Here is a 21247-nt window from a genome sequence, read left to right as displayed (position 1 = left end):
GCCGCTCGCCAGGGGCCCCGCGTGCGCGCCCGAGCCACACAAAAGCTCCGCGAGGGCGGGCGGAGCGCGGCGGCGGCGGCAGCGGCGGCCCCGGCAGCCGGCACCCGGCGGCCCGAGCTGAGCCCAGCCGGACCCGGACCCAGCACCCAGCGCCCAGAGCCAGCAGCGCCCCGCCCGCCCCCCGGATCCTCAGCGCTGCCATCCATGTCCTGAAGCCGGCGTCTCTAGTTCCGAGCCTTTTTGTTTTTTTTTTTTTTTTCGCTTTTTAATTTTTTCTTCCGTTTTTTCCCCGATTTTTTTCCTTATTTTTTAGCGTTTTCCGTTTTTGCTCCTTTTCCCCTACTTTTTTTCCCGTTTTCCTTTTTCCCCCTAATTTTTCCGGGATTTTTTTCCCCTATTTTTTCCCTATTTTCCTCCCTTTTCCCCCTAATTTTTCCCTAATCTTCCTCCTTTTTCCCTTCATTTTCCCCTAATTTCCCCCTAAACTTTCCTTAATTTCCCTCCTTCTCCCTTTTAAATCCCCCTTTCCTCCCCCCTTCCCCTCCTTTTTTTTTTTTTTCCTTTTCCCCCCCATTTTTTTCCTTTTTCCCCTAATTTTTCCTTTTTCCCCCATTTTTCCCCTTCTCCCCCTTTCCTCCCTCCCCCCCCACACCCCCCCTTTCTCCTCCCTACCACCCCCCCGGCCTCCTCTCACCCCCCCCACCTCCCCCCTCTCCCTCCCCCCGGTTTATGCTCGGCCTCCCCCCGGCCCCGTCCCGTGCCCCGGGCCTCGCCGCCGCCGCCGCCGCCCCCTTCTCGCCGCTCCCTTCGCGGCCCCGGCGCGGCGGCGGCCGATGGCGGAGGGCCCGGCGGGGCGGCCGTGAGCCCGGCTCCGGGAGCTTCCCCGCGGCGCCGTCTATGCCCGCCCGGCGCCCCCGCCCCGCCGCCCGCCCCATGGTGCAGCCCCGCCGCGGGCCGGGGGCGAGTCGCTGCGCAGGGCTGTGGCGGGGCGCCGCACGGAGGAGCCGGGGAGCGGGGCCCGGCCGCCGGGAGGGGGCTGAGATGAGATAGAGGCGGCGGCCGGCCGGCCACCAGCCCCCCCCCCCCCCCTCCCCTCCCCTCCCTTCCCCTCCCCTCCCCTCCGCCCCGGCGCCACAGGGGGCGGCGAACGGCGCCGCCGGCCCCCGGCCGCCCGCTCCTCGGCGTATGTTCAGGTCCAAACGCTCGGGGCTGGTGCGGCGCCTGTGGAGGAGCCGCGTCGTGCCCGACGGCGACAACGACGGCGGCGATGGAAGAGCCACGAGCGGCGACCGCGAGCCCGGAGCCGGCGGTGAAAACGGCGAAAAAAGCCCGGAGCGGAGCCGCCCGGCCCTAGGGAGCTGCGGAGGGGCCGGGGGAAGCCGCGGGGGCCCCCCGATGGCGGAGCGCCGGGGGGGTCGGCACCGCCGGGGGGACGCCACCGAAGGAGCGAACCCGAGACGCGGCCGGGAGCGAGGGGGGCGCACGGTGACCTGCTGCCTGTTCGGGGAGAGGCAGCCCGGAGGAGCCCCTCGGGTCGCCCCCCCGAGCCCCGACGGCAGCGGAGCCGGAGCCGGAGCTGGCGGCTGCGGGGCCCCCCCCGGCGGTTCCCCGGAGCGGAGGGGCCGCGAGGCGCGGTCTCGGCTGCTGGTGCTGGAGCAGGAGCTGAAGGCCGTCACCTACTCGCTGCTGAAGCGGCTGAAGGAGCGCTCGTTGGACAGCCTGCTGGAGGCGGTGGAGTCCCGCGGGGGGATGCCGAGCGGCTGCGTGCTGGTGGCCCGCACCGAGGTGCGTTTGGGGGGCCAGGCGGCTCCCCCCCACCTCCTGCTGGGGAAACTTTTCCGCTGGCCCGACCTGCAGCACCCCGCCGAGCTCAAACCCCTCTGCGAGTGCCAGAGCTTCGGAGCCGCCGACGGCCCCACCGTCTGCTGCAACCCCTACCACTTCAGCCGCCTCTGTGGGCCAGGTGAGAAGCGGGGAGCTGGGGGGGGGGCTGTGGAGTTAGGTGGCAAGGGGGTGGTGGGGAAGGAGGGCTGGGGTTTGGGGACGGGGGCCTGAAGTTTGGAGAGGGGGGGCTGAGCTTTGGGGAGCAGTCCTTGGGGTTTGGAGAGGGGTCCTGAGGTTTGGAGAGGGGGTCCCGAACTTTGGAGAGGGGTCCTTTAGTTTTGGAAAGGACGCACTGAGCTTTGGAGAGGGATCCCGAGCTTCGGAGACAGGGTCCTGGAGTTCAGGAAAGAGGATCCCGAGGTTTAAGAGGGAGTCCCAAAGTTTGGGGATCCCCCCCCCAAATTACCCCATGCCCGGCCAGGATGGGACAGGCACCGGCGCTTGGGAGACCCACGCAGCAACCCCCTTTCCCCTATATTTTTTTTTTTTCCTCCCCCCCCCCCGCGGAGGTCCCCCTGCTATTTAGGTGCCGAAGGGGCGATAATGTGCAGTTTGCATCCTGCTGGCGCCAGCCTGGCTCGCCGCTTCTCGGGGCGGCCGCGGAGCCGGGCAATTACCGCCGCGCCTCCAGCCGCAGGGCCCCGCGCGGGGCTGCGGGACCGGGGGGGAGCGGGGGCAGCCACAGCCCCCACCGAGCCCTGGGCTTGGCTTTTGGCTTTGCCCCCTTCTTGTTTTATTTTTTTTTTATTATTATTATTTTTTCCTTTTTTTATTTTTTTTTTAATTTTTTTTTTTTTCGATGCGGATGGAGAAACCCCGGAGGATATCGGAATCCTGCTCACGGTCCCCTTCTTGGCAAGGGCTTTGATTTTATTTATTTTGCAATCCGGAATCCTGCCTCGCTTTGCATCACTTGGTTGAAAGAAACTTCTGTGCTCGGCACGCAGCGCCGGCGCGCTGCTTCCCCCCCGAAGATCGCTAGAGGCTGGAAGTAGCTTTTTGCTTCGATTGGAGGGGATGGGCGTTTATTTTAGAAGCGGCCAAAGTTTCCAAGCCGCCTTCCCGCAGCGATGGCTTTTTCCCAGTGCTCTGTGGCTGCGAGCCCCGGGCGCTTCTGGCGCGTTCCTGCTCTGCAAGGGGGTCCCTGGGCCGGGGGCCCCCCAGCTCCAGCTCTGCCTCTACTGGGGGAAGGCAGCGGGAGGCCCAGCACGGCCCTGGTGCCGCCACGAATGGTGCCCCTGCCCTGGCCACGGGTGCGCCTTCATCCCCAAATCCCCCGTGGGTGATGGGATGGAGCAGCACAAGAACTCAGCCGTGCTTCGAAGAACCGCGCTGTGGCACCGGGTCCGGCTCTGGCAGGGGACCTGCTGCTGCTCCAGGGCTGGATGTTGGCTCCGTTTCCTGTTTGTGTGATTTTTTTTTTTTTTCTTGGAGGCTGTTAAGAGCCCTCGAGGAGAGCATCTAGCTGCTGGCAGCATGCTCGGTTAGGGCCTTTCGGTGCCTGTTTCGGGATGAGGATGAGGAACGTTTCCTTTTTGAGGGGCAATAATTGGGCAGAGGCCACGCCAGAGCACCACGGAGGGGATGCTGACGTCGGTTTTGATGAAATAACCCCAAGTGAGCTGCGGTCATTACACTGAGGGACTGGTCTTGTGCTCAGTGTGGGAGCCGAGGAGCGCACGCTTGTTGGAGAGGCCTGGGGTCAGCGTCCTGCCTCCGAATTTCCAGGGCAGCGCCTCCCCAGCGTCAGCATCAGCACAGCTGCAGCAAGGCCGAATTCTAGAAGGAGCTCACGATTGAGAAGAAAACCCCACCTCTACCCCAGAAAATGATGGAGGACCTTCCCCAGCTCGTCGAGTGGTCTTTACGCTTCCAAGCACAGCAGGAGCCAGCTCGCTGACCCGATTCATCCAGGCACTTCTGGGGACTTGCTGCGGGCACGTGGCTGTGGATGTGCTGCTGCTGAGCACCGGGCACCTTCACGGGGTGAAGGACCAGGAGAGGACCAAAGTGAGGCCCCCATGACCGAGCCCCCGAGCAGCCAGGTGCTGCTGGACACACCAAAGTGACTTGGGTGGCTTTTTGGCCGAAGCCAGCCAGCCCTCAGCATTGGTCTGTCCGTGCCAAGAAAGGAGCCTCTCGCCATCACCCAACGCCCATTTTTTAGTCTTTGTAATGCGGAGTTTGGGGAGCTCTCGCTGGGTCCCCGCACGTGGGTTGGAGCCACACTTGGGGTGGCCGTGCTGGGAGGCAGGACGGCCACGTTCCCAGCCGTAATGCCTGCCTTGAGGGGTCAGGGCTGACCCCTGTTGGGCAAAGACATGGACGAGACTTGGTGTAGAGTTCCTGGTGGGTTCCCAGTGCGAGTGGGCTTCCCTCCGTTGTGTTTGCAGCCTTCAAAGCGCTCCTGACTCAGAAGAGCTTTCATTTATAGACCGAACACAACACTAACGCAAACTTTCCTTTTTTCCAGAGTCTCCACCACCTCCTTACTCTCGGCTGTCTCCTAATGATGAGCAAAAGCCACTGGGTACGTGCCTTCACCTCTTGATCTCCTGCAGCTCTCGTGGTGCAGCCCCGGTGCCGGTTACCGGCACCTCGCGGTGGCGCAGCGGGCAGCGGCGGGGATTTTCTGCCTGCTCATTACTTCTGAGCAAGCATCAGCTGACGGGCTTCGAGCAGTAAACGAACGCCGGTTTATCATCCCAAATTGCCGTGCAGGCACATGCAGATTTCCCCAACTGAGCCGAAGCCCACGGGGGCGTAATGAAGGGTTCCCGGGCGCCGTGTTTTGTCTGCGCGCGGGTGCCGGAGCGAGGGGGGCGTGGGAGCTCCCGGCTGCGCCCCGGCCGGCTCCTGCCCTTCCTGTGCTCATTAACCCGAGACGCAGCCTCTCCAAAAGTCGCTGCTCTGTAATTTTGGAAGGGCATTTTGCTGCTCCTAACGAATCAGAAAAGCTTTGGAAAGGGAAAAGCCCACCCTAGCCTTCGTGTCTGGAGCATCCTGCGAAGGAGATTTGCTGGTCGTGGGTTGCTTTTGTTTTCCTTCTCCTTTTTTTTTTCTTTGTTAGGTGTGGGGAAAAAAGAGAGGGAAAAAAAAAAAAACCAACCTCGTCCCTCCCTGTTCTCCCCACTGCGGGGTAATTCCCTTCAGAAAGTGCTGGTGCTGCAGGGAGGGATGGTAGGGAGCCACACGTGACTTGGTTAAAACAACAGCCAGGGCCTGAAATCTGCTTCATTGGCTTGTTTGATTGGAAAAATAATAGTTAATCTGTGAGCAAACAGTTGAGCACTTAATTAGAGGGGTGTAAGCAAGAGAGAATAACAAAGACTCTTAACTTGTTAAAACAAAGTTTCCTTCGCTTCAGCAAAGAGGAAGGAAGGAAGGAAGCAAGAATAAACAGCTTCAAGAATTTTAATGGCGATAATTAAGTATAGTAACTATGAATTGTTTAGAGGCTTAATGTAACCTTATCCAGTAAGCACCAAGTTCCTACTTGTTTGATCGACTTTGCTGCAGTTATTTCTGTGGTCGAAGCGATTCAGACTTTGCACGGTGGAGGTACAAAGCTAAATGCTGCTTTCTGGCCCAGCTGAGAGTTTGTCGGGAGCTGTGGGCAGGGGATGGGAAGCAGAGGGGCCCCGGGCACGCACGTAGCGCTTGCAAATGCAGGAGGATTAAAAACTGGGCTTTTTTTTTTCCTGTCTCTTTGCAGATCTATCGGATTCCACGTTGTCTTACACTGAAACAGAGGCTACAAACTCGCCCAATGTCACACCCGGAGAGTTCTCAGGTTGGCAGGCGGTCGTGCTCCCGGGGAGCTCGGGGACTGGAGGAGGAGGAGGAGGAGAATGGAGGGGGGGGGTTGTGCTGCGCCCTCCCTGTGCTCGGCACAAACGGGGAGCACGAGGGGCAGCCGCTCAGGGTGGCTGCTCCGAGATGTCTGGGCTCCAAGGCCCTGGCTTTGCTCTGCCCCACCCCTGCACCTTTCCTTGCATTTCGTGGTGCGCAGGCACCACCAGAGGCGGTTTTGGAGCAGAGGATCAGGATTTGGATCCGCGTGGCGCTAGGGCTGTGCTTGGTGGGTGAACCTCTCCGGCTGGGGCTGGGCGCTGTGCGGCGGGGAGGAGGAAAGAAGGGACCTGTCCGTGGGACCTGCTTGTTTCCATGCCAGGAAGGACTTGGTGTGAGGCAGAGCCTGGCAATTAGGTTTGGGGTGGACAAACCCACTGAGCTATCCGGGGCTGAGCACCTGGGTGGGTTTGGTGCTCGCTGGGGCCGGTGCAAGCAGACGGGGTGGCGGTGACTTGGCCGATTCAGCAAAACCCACTCCTGAGGATGCTCAAGCCTTCAAGCAGCACGGCATGGTGGTGTTGTGATCGCATGGCACGTGGCCCCGTGGGCATTTTTTGGGGATGGTCTCCCTGGGAGGCTCCCCAGTGGCCGCAGGTCTTGCCGTGTGCGTGCTGGGGGCTCGCCGGGTGCGTGCCAAGTGGCTGCAGCAGGGGAACGATTGATAGGAGCACGGTGCCGTGATAAACGTGTGCTCCCAGCGCCCAGCAAAACATCTCCTGGGCTGGATCCGTCCCCGTAAAGCTCCCCGTGCCCGTGGCTTTTATTGTAACTTGATAATAGCCATTAATTACAGCGGCGGAGTTTTAAAAGCAGGGTTCCTGAGGATGTAATGGTTTAGCTTCTATCACAGCTGAGTTCTTTATGGGACATCTGGTGGGGTTTCTGGGCTGGAAGGGAGATTTTAACTTTTACTCGAACAATATAATGATAACATGTGACCAGGATCGGGCTGAAATCGGATCCCCGCTCTCCCCCTGCGTGGTTTCAAATGGTGTAACTTTTAATAAGAGTCTGGGGCTGCGTGATTTATTTTTCCCCAGCGCTCCCGATTGCTGAAAGAGGATAAGAGCCTCACTGAAGTTAACCCATACTTGTCATCGCTGCAGAGTAAAAGGAGAAAAAAAAAGCACTTAGGCCGTGGTCTCTCTGCCACGTTTGGGTTTGTTTATTCTCCATCCCGACTTATTTTGTGGGTCTGTGCAAACGGCACAGGAGGCACGCGGCCTGCCCTGCCCGCGCTGTGTGTACTGAAGGAAGGAACTGTGCGTTTAGCTCCCCTTCCAGAAATAAGGACGTTTTGGATCCAGCATCAAGCCGCTACTATTTATTGCTCCGGCTTTGATCATCAAAAAGGCTTTTCCTCCGAAAACCACAGAATTCAGTTTGGGGTAACAAAGAGAGCCATTCTTGCGCTGTCGCTCGTTTGCTTGACGGGCTTCTAAACGGGAAGCTTTAGCATGAAGTGGGAAGATCATCTCTAAAAGTACAAAAACTGAAAATGCTGTTTGAAGTTGGGCCTTTTCATGGTTACAACGATGATCTTTACCATCTGAAAGGCTGAAGCCTGAGGTTTGGGCCATGACATGCAGTTGTCTGCCCATGGGTAACCCCGTGGAGAGCGGGTTTTGGGAGCAGGTTGGGAGCGCTTCTTGTTCCTCTGAAAAGTGCAATGGTCAGGAAGGGGCTGGGGTGGTGTGGGAGGCACTTGGAGGTCTTTGATCCGATGTTTCCAGCCGTGGAGTTGGAAGCAGAATCACTTTTAGGCACACAGGAATTTGTGGGGTGGCCGCTGGTGTGCCTGAGATTTACTGGTGCAGCCGGATCCTGGGGATCCATCGGGGCTGGTTCCTGGGGGATCCGAAAAGGAAAACCTGGGGTTTCGTGGTCCTGTGGAGCCCGGGCAGGTTTCTGTGGGCAGGCTCACAGGGCTGAGCAGCCACGTGGGGACACCCAGGTCACTGCCCCAGCCTGGGGCTGCCGATGGTGGCTCCGTGCCGCGGTCACCCAGGAGGGGACGTCCCCAGCCCAGCTCGCCGGGACGGGGCTGGGGAAATACCAGGGAAAGGGCAAAATCCAGCGAGGCAGAAACAAAGCTCAGCCCCGTGACTCATAACTGGTGGAACATTTGTAGTAATTTCTCTCTTTTTTTTTTTTTTTTTTTTCCCTCTTCCCCTCAGACTTGGCTCCTCCAGCAGTGCCAAGAAGCTGCTGTACCCGTTCGACTCGCCAGGCTTGCAGAGGGCTGCGCGGCTCTGCAAACTGGTTCGGGGTGCAGCAAGCAGCCCGGCCCCGGGGGCTTCACCGTTCCCTGCCTCCCCCAGGGCTCTTCCTCACCCCAAAAGACCCCGTTCCTTGCCTTCCCGGTGGACAAAACCCCATAAATTTGCACGAGCAGCGATCCCGAGGTGCTGTGGTCTTGTTCATGGTGGCGCTGAGCTCTCCAAGGGCTGTGCTGGAGCAGGGGCAGCGGTGCCGCTTGTCGGGAGCGGTTTATCTGTCTTTTGGGGTCCATGGGATCATGTTGGGGCACCTCTTTTCCTTGAGCAGCTCTCAGGACGGGGAGGTCTGAGCCGTAGGAGCAGGCAGCAGCTCCCGCGGCAGCCGGTGCCAAGCCTTTGTGCTCGCTGCTCTGCCCCGAAACGCGCCGCTCGTCGCGCCGCCTCGCCTCGTGTGCCGCCGCACGCCTGCTCCCTTGCATTGAAAGTTTCATTGTTCGGAGGGAAAGGCCTTTGGGAATCGGGCTGCCTGCGGGGCTCCAGCCTCGTGTGTGGCAGGGCTTTGCTCCTCACCATGCCTCCCTCCTGCACGGTCCCTTGGCTACAAGTCCTGGCGAGGGCTTGTACCCGCAGCCAGGGGCTTTGCAGGAGGTGCCGGGGAGGATGCTGCCTTAGGTGTTCCAAAACTGGCGTGCTCTTTGGTCCAGAGATGAATTCAATTCCCCTGTGCTCGGGCTCTTTGAGAGTTTCAGCCCTGGTGGGCACGCTCGTAGCATCCGAAAGGTGCGGCTGAAACCCTGGTAAAGATCTGGGATGAATTTGGGGCATTTGGGAGTCTCGCCTGAAAGGATGGAGCCGGTGTGAAAACACATGGATGGATCTGAAACCTGGAGAAGGAGAGGCTTGTGTGCAGGGCTGGGCTCTGCCAAAGGATGCGCTCTGCATTACTCTGGTGTTGGCAGAGGACAATCGTGGATTAACAGAGTGGAGAAACCGAGACTGGATGGGCCAGAGCTCATTTAGATCACTTCTGTCAGGTCTTGGAAAGCCGAAGGATCTGCTTATGGTGGTGGGATGCAGGGATAGCTTCCCTGTATGCCTTGGGGTGGCTCAGCCCCGTTGCAGCGATGTCCCGGGTACAAAGGGAGAGCTGCAGGGGGATTTTCTCTGCTCGCGGCAGCCTTGGGAGGCTTCAGGAAGCAGATTTCCAAATGCACCGCATGGAGAAAGTGAGCGTCTCCCTTCCTCTCCCCCCCCCAGAAATAACAGACCACGAGGATTTATGCTAACAAGGAAATTTATGAAGATCCTCTGTGTTAGGGATAGGAAAAAAAAAAAAAAAGCCTATAAATATGTAAGGCGGATGTGTGTGGAAACTGGGCAAACACTGCCCTTTCCAGGCGGGGGGAGAGACTGGGAAATTACCTGCTAGTAGAAAACCTGCTATTTTTCTCGTTAGGCAGGCAGTTTCTGCTGGAGGTGATGAGGCAGGGGGGTTTGCAGCAGGTTTGGGAGCATTTTGGGGCTGGGGGCTGAGGTTGGGAGCGGGCAGCATCGCTGACCCTACTCCTCCTGTCTGCCCCCGTCCTGCTCCAGCAAACAGACGTCCCCCCTAAAAAACGAGCGGAGCGTATCTGTGCATCCAGCTTAATCACAGACAGATGTTTATTTGGGCCAGTAATGGTTTTGGTTTCCTTTTTCTTTCATATTTAACTTAAAGCTCGCTGGCGTGTCTGACTCGGAGCAGTCCATAACAATCAGGGTTTGGCTAAAAGGTTTTCTCGTCGGAGGAGCGCGCGCCTTGCCAAGAGCTACTTCTTTGATGCAAAAAAATACATCCTGGAGGTGCTTTGTCAGATGTTTTTATATTAAACATTTTTCCCTCCATAGTTTTAAGTTTGCCAACGGGAAATAAAGTGCATCTATTTTCCAATGGGCTTCAAGAGAGGAATTCTGCGCGCTGCGTGAAGGTTTTCCCCCACGGCCCGTGGGCTGCATGGATGCTGGAACACGGATCAGAGAGCGCAGCCGCACAGCATCCCTTTTCCCTTCCTTTCCTTTCCCTTCCCTTCCCGAGGACTTCACACCACCAAACCTCGCTGTGGGAGCGAAGCCTCCAGCCCTGCCTGGCCCCGACATCAAAGGCAGCCCCGAATCGCCGAGCGAGCCCCCAGGGAAGGTGGGGAAGTCCTCAGGGATGGCACCCCCAGCTTGCAGCACTCACCCCTTTCAGAGACAAAGGTGTGCAGCAAGTGTCCTCAAACCGTCTGGGCTGGTGATGAGTCCTCCAGAGCCTGCAGATCTACAGGAGGGTCCTTGTTGGATTTATTACCTTGGGGCTTGCCACAGCGGTGGCTCCGGTGGCAGCTCCTGGCATGGAGACGTTGGTTCCTGCGGGGCAGGAGGGCAATGAGGAGCAGTGCCCGGAGGTGGGGCAGCACAGAGACCTCACCGGCCTGCAGCTGAACTCATCTGGAGCATCAGGACTCAGCAAACACCCTCTGGGGCAAGATGGTGCGTGGAGAAAGCCCTTTAGACCCAGGCTGCGGAGACGTTCCCGCATGCGGAGCTCCCTCCGGTGCAGCGGGTGGCTCGGGTTGGGTCCTTGGCCCCGTGGTGCGTTTTGGGGTCTGCAGGAGCTTGCCCAAATTTTGCCACCCGTGCACCTTCGTCTCGCCTTGCACACCCAACGCCCTGTGTGGAGCAGCAGGGAGGTGGTGCTGAACCCATCGGCACGAGGATGAAGTTCTGGCGGCGGCTGTGCAGCTGTGGAAGGGTTTCTAAGGCGAGTGCCACCTGTTTGTAAAAATATCCTGCGGGTTATGGGCTCGCAACGCAAGCCTTTTGGGTTTCGGAATTGATTTCTGAGCTGGGCCAGGTTGGTAGTGTGGGGAGGGGAAGTTAATTTCAGAAAGGGTGAGGGGCTGCTGGGGAATGTGCTGGGGATGCGGAGAGGTTTGTGTGCGAGGAGAGGGCAGTTGGCTCTGCGGGCATCCCTAGAAGGGAGGAAAGGCTGTTCTCAGGGTCTGCTGCTGCTGTGCTGTGAGAGGACATCACCAGCCTCCAAAAATGCTGTCCTCCAGGAGGAAAGGAGTCATCTGGGATGGAAAATGGAGAAGTGTCAGCGATGCGTCCAGGCTCAGCAGGGCAGTAGAGCTGGAATCGACCCCGTCACCACCCACCACGTGCGTTCCTGCACCTATAAGAGATCCTTCCTCTTCCATCGGTCCTGCTTTAACAGGCAGCACTTAGAAAAATGTGGACAATCAGAGCTGTCCCTGCTCCAGAAGGACAGAAAAAATGGGAGCTGGCTGCCAGAGCCCTGGGATCGTTTGTCTGCAGCAACACAAGCCCGCGTCTTGCACAGCCAGCGGCAGGAGGTTGGGCTCATCGATATTTGGCCCCGTGCCTGCTGCAGGGATTAAAGCAGCTTTGCAGACGATGCCTCTGCATTTGTGTGTGTACACAGAGCTCCTCGGGACGTGAGAAATGGCCGTGGTGGAGCCGGTAGGGTGCTGTAAAGGCAATGTGTGTGTGTGCCTGGGGTGCTGTGGGAGCAGCGCCCCGTTCCAGAGGGAAGCGGTGGCAGGGCTGGGGATGGGGCACTCGGTGGGTGCCTGGAGGACGGAGCCCCAGAGGTGCTGTCCCTCTGCAGCAGGGACTGCTGGGCGAGGGGACAGCACGAAAAGCCTTTGGGGAGCAGTGTGGGGACAGCACGAGCAGAGTTTGGGGAGCAGAGTTTGGGGAGCAGCGTTGTGCTGGGGACGCTGCATTTTGCAGCACGTGTTGTAGAGGAGTCAGTCGCCTCTCCTCTTCCTTCCTCACCTGGATCCACGCTGGCTTTCAGCAGCTAGCCGAGATGTTTTCGGCGTAGAAGTTCTTGGAGTAAGTACAACACCCAGATAAAATATGTTTTTGTCTGTGGTTCATTGAGTAGTTCTGGTGTTTGGCCTTGAATCACAGAGCAATCACATCCCGCACTTCTCCAAGCACCTCAGCATCACACTTGGAGGGGAAAAAAAAAAAAAGAAAAAAAAAAAAAAAGAAACATCAGGAAGTAAGCAAGTTACTTAAAAGTAAATTAGTTTAATCTTTGTAGCCAAAACACTACATTCTTGCACCCTATTAGGAGTTGGATACGGCTTTCTAGGTAGTAAAAGTCCTTTTGATGTGACTCCGGTTGTGTCTTTCAAGCAGTGCACATCTGATGGCACGGCTTTGTTTGAACTCCCTCTCTGTGCGTGTTTTACTTCTTAAATGGATTTGCTGAATACTGGACACAGTGTATTGCTGACCTTTGAAAATGGTGAATGTTTTGAAGGGGAATTTTGGCTTCTTGGAGCGACCTGTAGAGAGAGGCTAGCATTCAGAGTTACAGTAATAGATTTTTTTTTTATTTTTTTTTGGTGGCACTTTGATGAGTGAGAGGTGTTTATAGGCTTGATTCATACCCGAGTTACTAAGGTTTTCCACGGAAATAACTTATTAAATCTGTGGCGCTTACCGAAACGATTGAAGTCCGTCGATTTGCTATTCATCAAAGGCACCTCCTTTCCTGGCCGCCAGTCCCTAACTCAGCATTTTACCTCTGGAGGATGCTCAAATCCAAGCGGGGTGTGCGGTGCGGGAGCTCGAGACGTGTTTTAGTAAGAAAGAGAAAAAAAAAAAAATACCCCAAGACAAACTGGAAAAAAAAAAAAAAAAAGACTTCAGGAAAAACATCTCCCGTCCCTCGGAGCGGCTGATGGTTAAACCTGCCTCGCTGGAACACTGCTTATTTGTGTGGATTTCACTTCACCGCTCAGCAGCCGAAAAGTACATCCCTTTACTGCCTCTGGCCGGGCTGCTGCCGGCTTTGAAGTGCCTCGCGTCCCTGGAACCACAAGGTAAATCTGCTGGCGAAGGAGACTCGGCTCTTTGTCCTCCCGAAGTGCTGGGGATTAGGCTCACGGCTGTTCCTGCTCGCATCGCGCCGCGGGGCGCAGCCGCTGCCTGGAGAAGATGCCCCATGCTGGGGGTGTCGGGCTCTCAGGGTGCTGCCCTTGCTCCCCCGCCTGTTTTCAGCCAAGATGACCAGAGCTGAATTCCTCCACGCCACAAAACCCGTTCCTGCCTCTCCTTTTGGGTACAGACTTGCTCTGGGAGCAGCCTCACTGCGATGCTTCTCCATGCAGGCGGTGCTTTATGTTCCAGGTTATAACCTGCTAAATTTCCCAATTTCCCAGTGATACAAGAAGGTATGGGGAGATTATTTCCGTATCTGTGTATGCATTGATTCATTTCAGCAGTTTTTCACTGCTGGGGGAGCAGGAGGCCTTTCCTGGCAGAGGGTCCTGTGCCCCAGGGTTGATGTGATCCAGCCCTGCAGCATCCCTGCTGCTCCCCTCCATCACCTTCAGTCCTTCCCTCCCCTTCCTCCACCTGTGCTGAGGTTTTGGGGTTTGGGGATGGTCCTTGTCCTGGGCAGGAGGATCAGGCTGCCCTTCCCTGCCTCAACTGGGCTTCAGAGGCCGGAGGATTTTAGGAATCAATTTTAGGAATCGGTGCCGGATCCAGCAAGCGCCGTGCCAGGGATACCTGGGAAGGATTCCTCGCAGCAGCGCTGAGGAAGGTTCAAGACCCAGATGTGTCAGTTTTATCTATGTATTCCATTAGAAGGAGCAAACTGTGCCAGCAGAAAGGCTATTTTTCAGCTCTTTCCATTTATTAAGGTCTCGTTTGCTAAGATTTTTCCACTCAAAGAGCCAAAGAATGTTAAAGACTTTTTTAAAGGAGAAAAAAAAAAGCCAGCTGCTTTACTCTTTCACACATAGTGATGCAAACCGCTGTTGTCTATTCAAGAAAGAAAAAAAAATATGGATATAATAAAGACCAAAATGCATTTCCTGGTTTGAAAACCAGCCCGGCAGCCACCTGAAAAGAGGTGCAACACTTGGGGCACCTGCTGGGTGGGTGCCGACAGCGCTGCGCCATCTCCTCTATGCTCACCCTGGCTCTGGAGGGTGTGGAGTGTCAGATGTGCTGCTCAGAGCACGTTGCTTTTCCTTCATTTCCTTGTTTTTTCCCCTGGCCTTTACAAAACGTGGCTGGTTCTGGTGGGGACCAGAGGAGGGGAGAGTGCCCGGCGCAGACAACGGCTGCTTGTGAGCTGCCGCGCCGGGCTGTGCGCTGGGAAGAATGGCACGGTTGATCCATCTTCCCCCAGCACAAGGCGCTGTGATCCCTGCCCGCCTGTCCCCGCCGTGCCTGGGTGGCAGAGAAAGCAAACATTGACCGTGGTGGCTGTAAACGCTCCTGGCTCTGCTCTCAGCCCCTTCTGAACAAATGCCGTTGTGTCCCCGCGGCGGCCGGGCGAGCGCGGTCACATCTTCCTCGTGCGCTGCAGCTCGTGCCCTTTTGCTCTTTGAGCCTTGAAGTGAGCAGCGTGTGAAAATGAGGTCGCTGTGGGCTTTCTTTTTCTGTTTTAAAGTGAATGGGAACCGTAGCATAACTTTTTGCAAAAAGGGAACCGGAGAATTGCACTGTGTTTTGCCTTGTGCTCATGTTTCTTCAGAGTCTGATGCTTGCAAAAGGGAAAGAAATGGATGGGGAAGGGTCTTCCCGCTAATTAAGTCAAAGCAGTAAGCACAGCACATGGGGAGTGTCGTACTAAAGCATTAAAAGGCATTTTGAAATATCCCACGGACAGCTGAATGGGCTGGCTCCTGTAGTGTCCTCCTCTTGGGCTTGAGTGGCTGATGGTGCTCTCAGCTCACATCCAGGTGTTGCGTTGCGTTGAATTCTGTTGGGTTGCATTTTATGGTGTTGAGTTGTGTTGGGTTGTGTTGCGTTGGGTTGGGTTGGGTTGGGTTGTGTTGGGATTCCTGGTGCAGTAAAAGTGGTGTGGCCCTGCTGGTGTTGGCCTCGTGGGAGTATGGCTTTGGCTGTCCCTGCTTGTCCAAGAAGAGGAGGAGCTCTCCTCATGCTTTGAGGAAAGGTCCATGGACAAAGTTGAGCCAGGTCTCTCAGCTAAAAATTGCTGGTAATTACAAAAAAAACTCCTGCTCTAAATTTCAACCCGTTCGGTTTATTTAGTGCAACAGCTTGGTGCACCCAGCTGTGCACGGAGCGAGCAGATGCAAAAACTGAGAGTTAAACATCGTGCACCCAAACCAGCCCTAGAAGATGTGTGTGTCTGCAGCCTCCACCCAGGTCTCGGGCTATTTCTGCCCCAGGGCTGATAATGGTGCAGCTGAATCCATGAGGTTTTGATTGAAGCCCACTGAAAGCTGGAGGACCCCTTACAGAAAGGTTTTATGAAGGGCTGGAAGTGGGATGCCAGGGCTTGGAGGGGCACGAACACAGGGGGCAGCCCTTCGTGGGGAGTCCTGGGCTTGTTTTTCCCCCCAAGTGTCTCAGGAAGTGCTTTCTGAGATCTGCAAAGAAAAACCAACCAACCAAAAAAAAAAGAAAAAGAAACCAACAAAACTTTATGAATCAATTGGGAAGCCAGTAAAAATTAGTAGTAACAAGCTCATTTCAATAGAAATGGGTTTGCTGCTCTGCCGGCTGCCAACCATTTATGAGACTGGCTCAGTGCCGGCGAGCAGGGTCCAGCACACTGCATCCTTCCACCCTCCTGCTGCTGGAAATAATTTGTGACTTAAAAAAAAATAAATAACGCTATTGTGGAGCTTGTTTTATGGTTGGGGCCTGAGTTGGGTGAGGGTGACAGCTCCAGCTCCGGAGTTTGCAGAAGCTGGCTGGGGGCTTTCTGCTCCATCACCTCTCGTGGGTTTCTGCAGAGCAAGCAGGGACGCTGGTGGGTGGGTGCCGGATCCACGGCGCATTCAGTCGGCTCCCAAAAATCCAGGGCAAGCAGAGGAGAGCTGGGCAGGTGGCCGTGCCGAGGCAGGAGGATGCCAAGTGTTGGGTAGCTCAGCGGCACGTGGCAAAAGCCTTACACGGGGCAAGGAGCCTGGGTTTTGGTGCTGGTGCCCTGGATGCGTCTGCTCGTGTCGTGTTTTCTGCCCCATTGGGTCAGTTTTCCTGCAGGGAACCTACTGAAATGCTGTCTGGAGGGAAGGGAATGGGCTGGTTGGTCCAAACGGCAGTGGTAGGTAACTTGTTGACCTGCTGCAGCCTATAACCATCGGTGGTGGTTGGTTGATGTGTTAGGAATGAGCCCACCAGAGGATCCCTGTGGTGCCACGGCCTTCGGGAGCTCTTGGCCTTGTGGGATGGGCGATCCTGGGACAAGGGGTGAGCTGTAGTGCTGGGTGCTGACTCTCCAAGCCCTGCTGATGCTTTTACCTCATCTTCTGGCAGAGCTGAGCACTGGAGGGCTCTGTCTGCAGGATAAGGTGGCTTTGGCAACAAGCAGCTCCAGGGCTGGGGTGGGGAGAGCTGTTTGCACCCCCAGGGCTTGGGGTGTGCATCCCATCCGTCTTCTCATAGCCGAGCTGATTTACACCCGGGCTCGGAAGATTTTACGGCCGTAAAAAGAGGCAAACGGCTGTGACGTGAGCCGGGGATCCGTGGAAACTTCCACTCCGGAGGAGATGAAGGAAATTCCTCTGCGAGTACAAAGTAAGGTAAAGATCCTATGTGCGCGGCGAGTTGCTTTTCCCCCCATTGTTGAGCTATTTTAATGAAAGGGAAATGTCAGCAAAAGTGTGTTTAAAAAAACGTCACTCACGCATCGCTGGGCTTGGAGGAAGAGCTCTCCGGGCAGCCTCTTCGCTGCCCAAACAGAAAAACGAAGCCGTGCTTTGTGCCCAGATGATCACGGCCACGTATTTTGAAACACCCCTGCTCTTTTCCACGTAGAGTCACTGCTGTGGGCCTCGGGAGCTGGCCTGAATCCAGCCGTGCTCGAAAGGGTCGGTCATTCGAGACTTGGAACATTAAAGACCTTTGCAGATCAGTTTTGCTCTCGCCGTACTGCATTTGTTTGTGTAAAAAGCCTCGGTGGGGTCGGTCTGCGTCTGTCTTTGAAGGGCTCTGCTTCAAAGGCTGCCTGTGCTGGGTGTTTTGTGTGCTGATACTGCCTCGCCTGGAAAAGCCTCGGCTGGGTTAAAACCTGCAGGAAGGAAGAGCCGAGCTTGGGGTTTGGAAGCCATCAAGGAAACTGCGTGAGGGAGGGGTGAGCGTGCCTACCTGGGCTGGTTTGTGGCTTAGCAGAGAAAAACGAGCTTTTTCTTCAGCACCCAGGGGAGCGCATTGATCTGGGACCAGATTCAAACCGTGCAGGGTCAGGGGTGCGAAGGCAGAGGTGAGCTCTGGTGGTGCCCACCCGGACCTCATGGATCGGGTCCCCCATAGCTGGGGTTGTTCCCGAGGTGCCACCCGGCACGGCCACACTGAGGGGGAGAGATCTGGGCTGGCCTTCCCGAAATCAGTTGCAGCTAAATGCCACCAAACATCGCGTCCGTGTCTGCAGGTGGAAGGACCCACTGATGTGTTTATGCTCACAGTCCCTGTCCAGCTTGATTTTACACCCAGAGTAACCCAGGAGCACAACCCATTATCCATGGAGAGACAAAGTACCTGAGCGAGAGGTTGCAGGTCAAGGGGTGATGATTTTGGGGCCACTTCAGGGTTGCCTGGGTGGCAGTCCTCGTACTGAGATTAATCCAATCTAATATTAGATTAATGCAAAAGTCTGTGTCTGAGCCACTTTTATAAGCTCTCACTGCAGGCTACAGGGAGAAGGAGGGTGCTGGGATGTGTCCTTGTGCCCGCCACGCCAGCAGAGGGGATTTAGGTACTCACACACAGGAAACCCAAACTATTTTTAAGGGATGGAAACGTGCCGCGCTGGCTGGGCCCTGCGCTCCCTGAAATGAATGGCACGGGTCTGGACGGGGGCCGTTGTTTTGTGGCAGTCGGGAGCATGATGTCAAGGGCAGAAAATAGTGTTTGTTGTTATCAGAGTAAAAGCTGAATTTCTTGCAGCCTTTTCCTGGGCTGCCGCCCCTTCCAGCCCTCCCCGGCCCCTCCTGATTGCTTTTCCAGCCCCGTTACACAACGCGCGGCCGCTTGGCTGAGCTGGTGGCGAGCAGCGTCAGGAGCTGGAGGTGTGCAGAAAGGGGAACGGGGTTTTTGGTTGGGGTTTTAGGGCCTTTGAGATGAGAGGTGCCAAATCAGCAGGGAGTTTTGCTAACTGAACAGCTCTCGAGTGGGGTGCAGCCACCCGGGGACCTGGCACTGAGCAGGGCTTGGGGCTCGCGGACACAAATGTCCCCTTGGGGTTGGGGTTTGGGGTTTGAAGGATGGATTTACAAGGAGGTGAGGACAGGAGGGCTGCTAGCAGCACGTGGGGTTGCTGAGCCTTCTGTCCTTGGAGGCTGCACTGTGTCGGTCAAGCTCTGCCCTAAAGGAACTTCACGTTCCCATTCATCTGCTGCTGCGTTGTCCTCCAAGAAAACCTTTCAGAGGATTTCTGCTCCAGGTTTACTCACAGCAGGCTTTCCCCCGTTCATCCTGGGTCTCTCCTCGTTGCTTTTCCTTCGCAGCACAGGCTGGGGAAGGTGCTGGGCCCCCACCCAACTTTGCCATTGCCTGTGGGTGTTGAGGTGTTTGTGAGCCACGGTCACTGAGAAGCAGGGAATGGGCAAAATTTGGGCAGCCGGACCCTTCAATGGGTGCAACCGCATCGTTAGAAGAAGGAATTACCCAGGAATTTGGAGTGTGTTGGAGCTGTTTTGTGCCACTGATGGCAGTTGGTATGATCTAGGCTTGCTTCATAGCTGGTGGCTGGTGGCAGCCCGAACAGCCCGGTGGCATCTGAAAAAGACAATTTGAGTGCCGGGGGCAGGCTCAGCTCCGAGTTACAGCTGTCTAAATCCAACCTCAGGGAAGTCAGGGGAGCTACTTGGCATTTCTGGTCAGTATTTGGGGCAGAACCTGGCTTCCCCCATATGCATCAGGGAAGAATTGATTTTAAAAAAGAGGGAAAAAAGGAAAATAGGTTGGTGAGAGGCTGCTCAGTGCAGGCTGGGTGTTGTGGTGCTTTCCTGAAAGAATTGGTGATTTGGAAAAGGGGGTTGCCTCGAAGAGCAGCGGCCGCTTGCGGAGGGCACTGGGTTATGGCAATAAATAGAAGCGAGCGGCACTTCTAGAAACGCGAGGAATGTGAAAATGTTTAAATGATTTAGTAGGAGAAAACTTTATTTAAACATTTAATCGAAAAGCACGCTTTCATCTTTAAAACATCAGTGTTTGAACTGCCATCCAAGTTTTTTTTTTTTTTTCTGGGCTTTCCTTGCACTTCATCATGCACAACACAAAGCTGTGCCTCGCAAAGGGAATAAACTCCGAGTCCCCCGCTCCCATTTGTTGTCGTTGCCTCAAACACACCTAAATTACAGCGAGGGAGCAGTTCCGGGGAAAACTGCTGAACAAGTTGTTCCCTGCTTTACTCAGGGAGATGTGCATTTATTTGAAGAATGGGAGCTAGAAGGCCCCGTGTCCGAGCAAAACCTCATAAAACTGCGCAGCTTTCCATATGGAAAGCGCCCTGGGTACAGATGCAGCTGTCAGCACGATGTTTTTTCCCCATCAGAAGCCAAAATCCACCTAGGGGAAACACATCGCCGTGTTGGGGTGCAGAAGGCAGATGAAGAAATCCAGGTTTGGGTCAGCCCTGGCACATGGCACTCAGAAGAAAATCGGTTAATCACTTAATTCGGGAAGAAAATCACTTAATTCTTGAAGTGGGTGCTTAGCAGAGGCTGATTTTGGATGTACGTCAGCGTTGGCCGTATGATGCAAAATCCAGGGCTTGGATTTCGAAGGGAAGAATCTCAGGGCTTCTGTCCAGAGTGTGGTCCACTGGGTGGCAACTTTAAATTGATTTTTTTTTTAAAAAACAATGACATTATAATTATACTTGCTGCTATGGCTTGGTGCACACACACCTTCCATTTTGGGGTGAATGAAGGGGCTTTGGAGTTATTTCCTGCTTGTTCCAGTGCAAGAAAGCACCAGCACATGAGCACGTGGCAGGATGGAGCCCATCGTTGAGCTCTGGGAGCTCTGTGCCACATCTCAGCCTCCCCACTGTCACTTCTGGCCCGTTGGGTCTGGGCTTAGCTTTGGAAACGTCCCCGTTTGTGCTCCTAAAACGTCCCTGCGTGTGCCGCACCGATGGCCTGCCGTGCTCCGACGTGGAGATTTACGCTTCCTAAGTACACTGTAGAAATTTTCTAAAGTAGCTTAAATATTTACACAATAAGCATTTAAGGAAACTCTGTTATGTCTCTGAAGGAGCTGCTGCTCCTTTGGGCCCAGCAGACCATGAACGAGGTCTTTTTTTTTTTTTTAATTGTCTGACCTCCAGGAATTTCTTTTTTTTTTTTTTTTTTTTCACCTAACTGTTTTGAAGCAGACAAACAAATGGAAATTCATACACAGGAACCTATAAATAATGTTAATGGCCTGGCTTGTGTCCTCAAACGCCAGGAAATTTAGAGGCATGACGGCGAGCTGGCCCCGGCCCTGGCTGGGAGGGGACGGTGGGCGAGGGCAGCGCGCGTCCCAGAGGTGCCACCCAAGGGTGGCTGTCCCCAGGGAACTGGGGGTGTGTGGGGACCCACATGTTCCAGTTCCCGTTTGGCAGGGAGAGCCGTGACCCCGGGATGCTGAGCATTAAGGGGTTTGGGGGTTGGCATCGTGGTTTGCAGATGGCTGTTGGACCACGGAGCTTTTTCTGGCATCGAGGGCGCAGTCGCGGTGCGGTGGTTTTGGGGCAACGTGAGCATCCCCGGTGCATCCAGCCCTGCGTCCCTCACCACTCCTGGCCAGCTCCAAAAATGCTGTGCCGTGCCCCAGGGCGGGCTCTGGTAGCAGCCACAGCTCTGCCTGCTTTGCCTTGCCTTTGCCCCGGGGTGGAAAACTTTTCTTTTGCCATCAAATTGGATTTTGCAAAGCTCCAGCACTGCTGCTCCTCCTCAGCGTGCAGCATCATCCGGCTCACACAGAGCCCTGGTGCCAGCAGCCCCTCTCGGGGCTCCCCTCCAGCACGTCCCTGTGCGCTTCCCGAGATGCACGTTTTATTTTTTTCCTCCTGCTTGCACGGCAAACGGATGTTTAGATCCGAGAGGAAATCAGGTCGCTGTTTTCTCGGCTCCGCGTGCAGCAAACAGCCCTCGAAAATAACTCCTGCCTCGCGGTGCCAGGAAAAACAGCGGAGCCAAAGCGTTGCAAGCAAAGAATTGCTCCTTCTGTGAGAGTCCTCCTCTGCTGCTCCAAGTCTGCATGTCGGGCCCGTTGTTTTTAGGTTTTGTTTTGAGGTTTTGAACCCCGTGAGC

At 55.8% G+C, this 21247-nt stretch overlaps 1 protein-coding gene across 1 annotated transcript in view; it reads left to right on the top strand.

The window, feature by feature from the left end:
- Positions 1 to 695: 695 nt before the first annotated feature.
- The window catches only part of SMAD6 (SMAD family member 6), a 32405-nt gene continuing 11853 nt past the window's right edge, over positions 696 to 21247 (top strand). The window contains exons 1-3 of the mRNA XM_068695820.1: positions 696 to 1963; positions 4358 to 4414; positions 5600 to 5677. Of these exons, the coding sequence (XP_068551921.1) occupies positions 1186 to 1963; positions 4358 to 4414; positions 5600 to 5677 (913 nt within the window). The 5' untranslated portion in view covers positions 696 to 1185. The remainder of the gene's footprint in view (positions 1964 to 4357; positions 4415 to 5599; positions 5678 to 21247) is intronic.

The sequence above is a fragment of the Anas acuta genome, chromosome 12 (genome assembly GCF_963932015.1).
Source record: "Anas acuta chromosome 12, bAnaAcu1.1, whole genome shotgun sequence".
Lineage (NCBI taxonomy): Eukaryota > Metazoa > Chordata > Aves > Anseriformes > Anatidae > Anas > Anas acuta.
This window is presented reverse-complemented; position numbering and strand designations above follow the sequence as displayed.